A 10,140-nucleotide genomic window follows, 5' to 3' on the forward strand; every position below is an offset into this window, starting at 1 on the left:
TTGGAGTTGTGCCCTTAAGTTTACAAATTAAGAGATGCCTGACTGTAATTTTTGCCAAGCACAAAAAATATTCAAGTTAGTTCAACACTTTTTACAATATGGCTGACTGAGAACACCACTGCCTGGTTTTAATTATTTGCTCTAAAGCTCATCCTGTGTAAAAAAAAATTATCAAAAACTAAGGAAAAGTGTGGTGACTAAAGTTTAATGGAAAAGCAAAAGAAACATTTCATAGTGTAATAATCTAAGTCTTTTTTTTTTTTTTAGCAAATGTGAATAATTTTTTTTTACTTAGACATGAGCCTTAAACACTCATGCAGGACAAAGTAAGAATGTTATTTGTTGTTAGTTTTTTTATACAATGTATGTAAATATTTGGTTTCAACATTATTTATTCAATTCTAATTTTCATTCAGGCTTTGTGCACCCAAATAACAATGTCTTTTTGATTTTTTTAAACAACAAATATGCAGTCTTAAAATACTGTTAGGTCATGCATGTTTAATACAATGAATGTATAGATTCCTGTATGATTTAGAAAGCCTCACATTGAAATTTTCATGGTTTTTAATTTTCTCTCACCACTGACCAGATTTTTGTTGTTATTTTATTAAGCTTAGTTATGCGCTCCAAGGTGGCTCCATATATCCAGTCATTTAAAAAGTAGTAAAAACAAATTCTACATATTAGTTAAAAACAAAATGTTATATATTTGATTAAATGTAGGGTTGCTTTCTATAGCTATGACAACCAATTTCCAAGGCTCCCTACTGTCTTGTCAAATTACCTGATACCCCACATACAGTCAGAGATGCTTATTCAATAAGAATGGCATTACTTTATAATAATATGACTAAAGTAGAAGATAAAAGCATGTTGCAGTAGAACTACTCCTAAAACAATGTAATTATTTCCCTTCTTACCTCTCCCGGTGTTACTTCATATAACGTCAATGTTATTGGGAAATATTAAGGTATGGAGCTCACAGATGCTTAAAAGTCGACTTCGCGCTTTACAAAAACTGTCCTTTACAGGCCGCCGTAGCAGCGATAAACATTGACAAGCAGCTGTTTCTACATGTTAATGCTCACGTGGAGGATTTCCCAGCGCAGTTCAGTGTTGAAGCATCAGTCCTTTTCTAACACAAAACAACATCATGGAAGCTGTCATCAAAATAAACCCAGGTAAGAGGATCGATCGTCCAGTTTTATCTGCTTTAAAATGTAGCTAAGAGCAACACTCGCTGATGTAGCTCTGCTGCACGGTCATACTTTTCCTAAACCCTGTTTCTTCTTATTCTAACGTGCAGGAGCGTCGAAGTGGGACATCCGCCAGAAAGTTTGGGACTTCATAGAAGAAAAGAACCTAGCTAACTTTCCCAGGCCTGTTCACAACAGAATCCCAAACTTTAAGGCAGGTTCGGACTGAGGAAGAACCACCGTGTATTTTATTAGTAGTTCTGACGTCACTATTCAATTTGATTCTTATTTCTTTGGTTGGGTTTGTATATCTTGTCCTGCGAGTTCGGCTTGTGGGCTATTTCGGGTCTCTGGGGTCATTATTTTTTTGGGACACTAAAAATAGCATTGAGCAACTGTTTTCCTCCGTTTTCTTAGGGGAGATACTTTACAGCCGGATCACTGCCACTAAAGCAGATCTTATAGATTTAAAATTACCCCCTGGAATACATTTAATCCCCTCTTTTTTTCTTTGTGCTCCACGGTCATTTTCTGCTGGCTGGCATGTTAAAAATAATTTGCACTTAGGAGGCTGCTATGATATTCATACCCCTTAGTTTTACCCCTTAGTCCATAATATAGAAGTATAATGAGGGTTTTAATATTGAGGATCAACAAAAATCTGTCAGTTGTGAAGGGAAACGACATTGAAAAAGGCTAAAAATGGAGAAGTGCACCAGCATCTTATTGATAATACTATGGAAGCCTGCAGAAGACTTGGCATAGGTACAGAAAAGCATCTTCCATTTTAAAATCTAGATCTAAATCCAATAGATTATGGTTTATTATTTAAAAACATTTTTGGAATGAAAATGTACATTTTAAGATATTTTTGCATAAAAAACAGATTCCCTTTTTTTTTTTTTTTTACAAATTTTATTTCGAAAGAGCAGAGAGGGGTTTTTACTAAGTACATTTATCTACACATCATTTTTTTTATAAAACACAAAAAAACAGATAAACTGCCATATTATTTACCATTAACTTCACATCCATCCAGTATTTTGATGTGGTCTATGACATAAAATCCTAATAAAATAAAATCAAGTTGGTTCTTAATGTGTTAAACTAAGCACTACTTTCACATGTTGCTGTAGCTACTTTATCTTGTTTTATGTCTACTTATATCAGGTTACGACATGGTAAATTATAACCTGTTTCTCGTCTGAATAAGAGATTGTCAGAAGTATGAACATAGCTACATAGATGTGGAAAAATATATAGTACAACTTTTCAGCAGTACTGTTTCTCATGTTCCTTAAAACCCAATGGAAAATATTTATTTATAATGCATAGTTTGAATTTCAAACCTTTAAAAAAATATAGGTATATGATTTTTTTGTAATCTTACTCGATACTTCAGGTTGCAGGTTTTTCCTTTGTTACAGTCCTACTCCATTTATCTGAGCCTTCAAATCTTTTTCTTAAAGTACACAAATACTGCTGCTCCTTCATAAGTTCTTGTTCTGCTGTTGGTGTTATATTGATTATTATGGATACATTCAAACAGGGGCTCTTCTAAAATACGTAGGGACCCAGCATTAAGATCCACTGATTTAGATGTTGAGCTGTTTGAAAAATGCTGTGCATAGATAAGTAAATAATATCAATATTCAGATGAATAGCAGTTGTAGTTATAGCAGTAGCTTAAATCAGATGTTACTATATCTGAAAGTTTCGCTGCATAGTTCTTGTGGTTTAAATTTTTTTTCATTGCGTTTTTTTTGGTCAGGGAGCAAATCAGGCCTGCAACAGGCTTGCAGAGCTGCAGGAGTTTAAATCCAGCCAGACAGTGAAAGTAAACCCAGACAGACCCCAGCAGCAGGCTCGCTTTGTCACACTGGAAGTAAGTTGAACCAAAAGCAAGAAAGAAACCCCATGTATTGCTGTCTTTCCTCTACAGGGGGCCTTCGGAGCCTGCGGCAAAGTGGCAGAATTGCAGGCTTTCGCCCAGACAGCTGAGGTGAAAGTGGATCCTGACAAACCTCTGGAGGGTGCTCGGTTTGCAGTGCTGCAGGTAGCACTGCATTGCTGGAAGAAAGGCACCAAAAAACACTGATGTGCAGAGATACATGTTTTAGAATCTGTCATTTTTGCAGGAAAAAACAAAATCCTTTCTAAAATGTAAAACATTAAATGAAACACAATCATAAATGTTTTTGTTTTTATCTGATTGTTATTTTCATCATCACTTAGCATATCTTATACATCACTGTTATGTCTTTTTAAATAATTCCTGATCTATTGCTCTTCATTGGTTGGCATCATCCTCACAGGCACAAAAAACTTTGTTGGTTCCAACTCCTCGTCTTCGCTCTGGTCTCTTCAATAAGATCACTCCCCCGCAGGGTGCCAACAAGGAGCAGCTGCGTGTTTGTTGTTCTTCTCAGGTTTGAAAGCTGTTTCATACCCCGACAATAACCATGAGTCCCAGACAGATCAAGAGATTTTAATCAGTCTTTTGGATCCCCTACAGGGTGTAAAGGACTTTAGTGTTCCTGTTGGCCTGGATGCAACAGTGAAGGTGGACCTGGTGGTTGTTGGCTCTGTGGCAGTTTCTGAGAAAGGTTTGTTCATTTTACCAAAGAAAAAAGGTGTTTTTTTTTTTTTTATTAACACATTTTCTTCAAAGCTTAAAATGTAGATATGTTTTCATTGATTTATTTCAAGTTAAGTAAATCTGATGATAAAAATTGTATTCTTTTAATTATTTTGTAAAACAATGTCCTATCTATTTAAACCTCCCTTTGCAAAACATCTTTGCTTGTGTGCACCACCTTCAGGCTGCCGGATTGGAAAGGGGGAGGGCTTTGCAGATATGGAGTGGGCCATGATGGCTTCCATGGGAGCTGTGAATGAATCCACCGTGGTCGTCACTGTTGTCCATGACTGCCAGGTTAGTTTTTGCCCAATTTCCTGGCAAGTAACAACTGCTTCATTAAAGATTTTATTATCCATCGTCCAGTTATAAGCTAATGGTATCTATGCATGTCTGTTTCAGGTGGTAGATATTCCAGAGGAGCTCATGGGGAGTCATGACCTAACAGTCGATTACATCCTCACTCCAACCAGAGTCATTAAAACTGAATGCAAGCTGCCCAAACCGCAGGGAATCATCTGGACTAAGGTAAGAGCGAATGCTATGTATCTATCCCGTATGGTGCCACGGAGCAATTACATTTAAATATATTGTTAGCATGCCAGTTACATTCTTATTTTCTCTCTGATTAATAAGTTTTGTTCAAAAATTACTTTTTTGTTTTACATAAAATGCTTTACAACCATCAGGGGCAGGGTGGGACAAGGGCACCATTTCATACAGTAAGTGAAGCTGCAGGTTGCAGACCCCTGATCTAGCAGGTGAAAACTCTGAGCCTGTCTAAAACCTGGTGAAGCTAAAACTAAAACACCTTCCTTTTTACATCATTGGTAAATTAATAATACCGGTACATAAGAAATGTAATTATCTAAAGCAAGCAACCAACTGCGGTTTTTTATCTTTAAATATTGATTCAGTATAATGTCAATATACCGGTATGTGCAGGGGTTATAATAGGGGCCAGGACTAGTTATACAGAGGCACTAGACCTGCCCGTGTAGGGCGGGGTTCTTTGTTGCCCCTTAGACGTCTCATTAATAAGTCTGAGACATAGATCATGTCATTATTTATACACTTTATTTTGAAAGTATCTTATCCCCTCCATGCCTGCTTGTAGCATTCCAAAAAAAAAGTAAAAAAACAGTCCATTTAACTTTGTTTCCAAGTTTGAAGATGTTTTGCTTCCCATCCAGGAAGCGTTTTCCACTTCAAAATGTCAGAATAAGCGTTGAGGTCGAAGCTTTATATAGTAGCCCAAAAACTTGTTTTGGCTTAGAAAACATGCAAATCGAACCAGAAGAACATCCCCCCCTAAAAAATGGGGAATTGTTTTGGGTTCTTTGTTAGCCTGCAATACCAGATACTGGTCTATGCCTTTGAAAGGGAGGTCGTTAGGGGCTTGTAGCACACAATGCATTTCTGGAATGTCAGTTCTGTCCTTGAAAATGGTCAAAATATATTAATTTTAACTAACATTCTCATTATATATACATCGAAAACTACCAAATAGGTAATCGTTGCCACAGCTGGCTTGGTTCCAAACTCACAATGACTCAGTTCCTGTTTGACTCTCCTTGGAGCACGGTGTTAGTTTAGCTCTGACAGCGGATCCAGAGAAGCCTCTGACTGAAGATGCTCTGTTGTTTTAGCAGTCAGATACAGATGGTGCACAGGCTTGTCCTTTATATTCTTCATTTTATAAACAATTCTTGAACTTAAGTCCAATGTCTCAACATTTTCACTGCCTTTTAACTGTTTCAGTGCAACAGCCTTTCTCCCAATATGCGCCTAACACATGTTAGGTTGTTTAAACAAAATATTGGTCCTATCTTTACTTATTAAACAAGTAGAGCGTGAAATCTTCTTGCATTTTGTTTTTAACTAGAAATATGCAAAAATAGATGATTTCTGTTTGTGAAGCTCTTGCTAGTTTTCTTGCATCATATCAAAAGATATCTCTCTTTTTTTGGTGTTTCACTTCTTAAATTCACTGTGTAGGCTTTTCCTTAGAGCAGCAACCTGTGGCTCCGGAGCTGCTATGGCTCTTAACAGTGGCTAAAAACGATTAAAAACCAACTGATTGTTTTGAATTTAGTAAATTAATGTATGCCATTCTTAGAAGGTTTTGCAGATTTTTATAAATTCAACATTCAAACTGAAGTTTCACAACACATATGTTTTTAGCTCTATATTCCTTGTCATTATTTTTTTTTGTTATAATATCCTATAACGGAAAGTCATTCTTCCTCTTTATGAAAGATTTGATTTATCCTGTAAAGTCTAAAACATTAAATATTGACAGACAATTTATAATTTTTCAAAACTAGGGTCGTCGTTGTCAACATTGTAAATAATAATAAAAAAAAATCCATAAACTTTGAATCATTTAAATTAGAGAAGCTATTTGCATCATTTGTGACACATTTAAGCATTTCTTTTTTCCTTTATTATGAATTTTCTGTTCCTGTCTTTAATTGTATAAATCCTGTTTTTCAAGAGCCAAAATATTATGCTGATGATGTGGAGGTCTCAAAAGTTGAAATATGGCACACTTCGTATTAAAAGGTTGAAAACTAAAAATACTAATACAATTTTTTTTTTTTATAAAATAGCAAGAGATCTCATATTACAGATAACAAAATTACCAAGTTTTATTGTAACTAAAGGGTATGTAATACTTGTGGCTCTAAACAACCTTTATTTAACTTGGCTTTAAAAGGTTTCAGACCCTTGCCTTAGACTAAGCTTCAGTGCTTGATATCCCTACTTTACTGATTATTTAAGGTAACACTGCCCCCTAGTGGACTGAACCTATTTATCTTCATAATATTTTGAAATCGCTGTTTCTTGAATTGTTCATTTGATATTTTAAAACAACATATTAACAATTTGATAATAAAAATTAATAATAAAATACTTGTGCTCATAAAAATTAGCAGAGGTTTCAGTGTATATTTTAATACAAAGTCCAGGTGCTGTATCAAAGTATCCTCTCTGCATTGTGCCCAAATCTCACTTTCTTTCCTGTCCGTTTATGACACGGTCTGGTTTAAATCCTCCTCCTGATTTACTGACACTGACTGGCAGAGACATTGTGTGAATTTCTCCATGATTAATTTTAATCAGACAAGATGAGAATATTATTCTTGTCTTCTGGGCATGTGATGTGTGTAAGCTCTGGGTTTCTCCAGACACATGTAAGTAAACAAGCCCCAGTGACCTCCCAGTCAGGAAGGCCAAGTCTGATCATCAAAGGCGGCTCTGCCCAGCCAGCTTGGCTCTGCAGGGTTCAGGAGGAACAGCGGGTCAAACAGGCCAGCGTGAGAAACAATAGCCCTGTATCCTATACATAACTGGTCAGCATCAAAGGCTGCCAGGACACTTGAAGACCCAACAAATCAAGACGGCAGAGTTTATTTTTAACCGTGTGGGAAGTGAAATATCCTGCTGCTGTAAAGATATTTATTAACGGTGGGCAGTATGAGCTAAAACTGGTTCTTTTGTCTTTGTAGCTGGATGCAGAAAAGTTGGAGAAAATTCCCATCCTGAAGAAGTTGCGCGCTCTGGAGGAACAGGCTGGGAAGGATGTGACTCTGGGAACACAGTCGCATACTGCAGAGCCTGGTCTGCAAACTAATCTACCAAAAAGACAACCACGACGGAGGCCAAGGCGGAACACACAACAGGATACCGAGGGAGAAACCAGCCAGGAATCCTGGCAGGAGAAAAAAGGAGAGGCTGATCAGAAAGCCAGACAGCAGCCAGCTAGAGTCAGGAAAGAGAGCAGGGGAAGTGGCAAAGGAGAGGAGGAGGGAGAAGCTGGTAAAGTGGTGAAAGGCAGGAGCAGGAGGAGGATGAAGGAGCAGGGCCCAGAGGAAGGTGGAAGTGAAACAGTGAGCCAAAGGAAGCTCCCTCAAAGTGTCACCACTGTTTACCTGGGAGGAATCCCGGCCGGCCTGCGCGTCAGCGAGCTGAAAGTGGCCCTCAGGGAGAGGAAGGCTGCTCCGCTGAGGCTCACCTGGCAGGGGGCCCAGCACAGAGCCTTCCTGGACTACAGCGACCCTCAGGTGGCAGACCAGGCCCTGGAGGCGCTGCAGGGTCTCTGTCTGAACGGTCACAGCCTGCAGGCCGAGCCTGCCAAGAGCCAGCGGGGACACAAGAGGTCCGGACAGAGACAAAAACCATCAGCGGCCGCAGAGTCCAAAACGCCCCCGACAGGTTCTAAAAGTGACACCGCCAAGGAGGCGGAGAACTAACAGCAACAGGCAGCGCTATGTTTGCGTTAATGCACGTTTAATCCCCTTAGAAGTGTTTAGCTGCTTCATTTGTAGCATTTCAGATGGAATCTGTTACATGAAGTCAATGTTCTTAGTTATATTAAAGCAAAAGCAGGACCTGAAGGAGTGAGGAAATAAAATTTGGTGTCAGTATTAAATATTACATGAAATACATTTGTTGTAAAGTTTTGAGGCGAAAAATATCTTTAAAAATGTCCAGATGTGCCTTCGTCTGTTCACACCTAACTCTTATTACGTTTGGGTGATCTTCCTCCCTGAAGGTTCATTTCTTACTGCAGGTCATCTTGTTTCTACAATTCTTTTTTTCTTTTTTGTTCCGATTGAAAGACATCAGATTTTTAAAGGTTTTTTCATATTTGGTTGGTAGTAATATATAAATAAAAAATTAAAAATGTGTGCAAGGAAACCACCATCTAGTAGACTAAGAAATACAAATGCTATATTGGGCACATTAGACCAGACTAACATAAAAAAAAAAAAAAAATGTAAAATTAGCATAGAGGCTACATCTTTAGTTCATTTCATTTCTTACCAGTTTTTACTGTCTGGTTTTTTGGGGGTTTTCTTTACCAAATAAAATATTAAGTAATATTTTATTATTCAATATTCCATTGGAAACCACGGACACCATGTGTGTTCTTCTAGACAAACTTGGAAAGTCAACCGTTTTTTTTTCTATATTTGCTACAATTTGCTAACAGTGATTATAGTCCTAATCTGGCTTTATTTATTTTCACTCATTTGTGGGATTTAACCCCCCCAAAAAAATCCAAGTTTTGAAGTTGGAGTTTAAGACACACGTTGAGGCAGAATTGTTTGCTTCTTTTACATGTTTGTTATGGATATTTTTGAACTGATATTAATTCTTTAAACTTTTTTTTTTTACTGTGACTTAAACGATCCTCTCTGTTTAAACTGTTTAACTCTATTAAAGCATTTAGTCACATCCAGTTTGCATTCGTCTTTTTAGCCTAAAAAAATTGCCAAACACTGTTTGGATTACATTTGAAAGTTATGGATTTGTTCTCTTTAGTTTTGTTTAAAACATTTCTAAGAGCAAGGATCAGATTTCTTCTCTCCATTTTCACATAGAGAGAAACATATATGTGACATTTAAGCAGCCGTTTTCCTTTAACAAAGGAAATTTTGATAGTGAAAGAATATGCCAGACTTCAGTAGTGAAGTAAAGTAATTTCACTGCCTTTTTGTTTTTTATTTCCACTGCTGGAGATTTGAAAGTGTGTTTCTCAAAGGAGATTCATATGAAATTCAATCATGCAGTCCACTTATGATGATTGGTATATGATGCATTGTAGTTCTGTTTTTGTTTTACAGCTCTCTGTGTTACCTGACAAATGATCTCTGCTGTGTCGGTTGTTTCCACTGAAGCTTAGCTCCTCTGAGACCCCAGCCCACGGTGCATCTGTCTGCACGGAGCGGGGCCCGGGCTTTTTCTGGAGCTGTCATCCAGGCCTGGCCTGGGAACAGCTGTGCAGCTCCATCCCTCTTTCCTGAACCTCAGCAGAGCCGTGAACCCCAGCAAATGTCAGCAGTTAGTTAAAGTGCCGTTGCCCTGCATAGGCTGCGCTCGGTGGTATTTTACTCGGGTTCAGTCATTGGTCATGTAAGATATCAACTAAATAGTGCATTGCTCTCTGCTGTAAAGATGCACGCCTGGACACCAACATAACCTACAGATTAGGATTCAGAAACACCATCCTCTGGATCTGGATTACAATGTGAACCGGAGCAGAGCGCGCTGCCATTTGGCACCAATATATTCTCTAAAAATAAACAAAAATAAAAAATAATCCTTATTTTTGTTAATTCAGAGCAACCATAAACATTAAAAGCGTTTAAACTTAATTATTTTTCTTCCATCCTGTGTTATGGTTTGCGGCATTGCGAACATTTGCTTTGATTTAATTGCACCGTTTGTTTAAGATTTAGGTTTTAGCGGCTTTAATGAGCGCACATTGCTTAGAAATAGAAGTTATCCCGTAGA

At 37.7% G+C, this 10,140-nt stretch overlaps 1 protein-coding gene across 2 annotated transcripts; it reads left to right on the top strand.

Moving 5' to 3' along the window:
* Positions 1–1,043: 1,043 nt before the first annotated feature.
* mthfsd (methenyltetrahydrofolate synthetase domain containing) lies at positions 1,044–9,089 on the top strand. Of its 2 annotated transcripts, none has more exons than XM_015373616.1 (8): positions 1,044–1,184; positions 1,310–1,413; positions 2,971–3,084; positions 3,515–3,628; positions 3,715–3,805; positions 4,022–4,134; positions 4,240–4,365; positions 7,350–9,089. In XM_015373616.1, the coding sequence occupies exons 1-8, from the start codon at positions 1,157–1,159 to the stop codon at positions 8,091–8,093; spliced, it is 1,434 nt and encodes a 477-aa protein (XP_015229102.1). In that variant the 5' UTR covers positions 1,044–1,156; the 3' UTR covers positions 8,094–9,089. The 2 variants fall into 2 exon arrangements, with proteins under 2 accessions (XP_015229102.1, XP_015229110.1); XM_015373624.1 differs by lacking the exon at positions 2,971–3,084 and adding an exon at positions 3,142–3,255.
* The last annotated feature ends 1,051 nt before the right edge of the window (positions 9,090–10,140 follow it).

The sequence above is a fragment of the Cyprinodon variegatus genome, unplaced genomic scaffold (genome assembly GCF_000732505.1).
Source record: "Cyprinodon variegatus isolate N-32 unplaced genomic scaffold, C_variegatus-1.0 Scaffold5, whole genome shotgun sequence".
Lineage (NCBI taxonomy): Eukaryota > Metazoa > Chordata > Actinopteri > Cyprinodontiformes > Cyprinodontidae > Cyprinodon > Cyprinodon variegatus.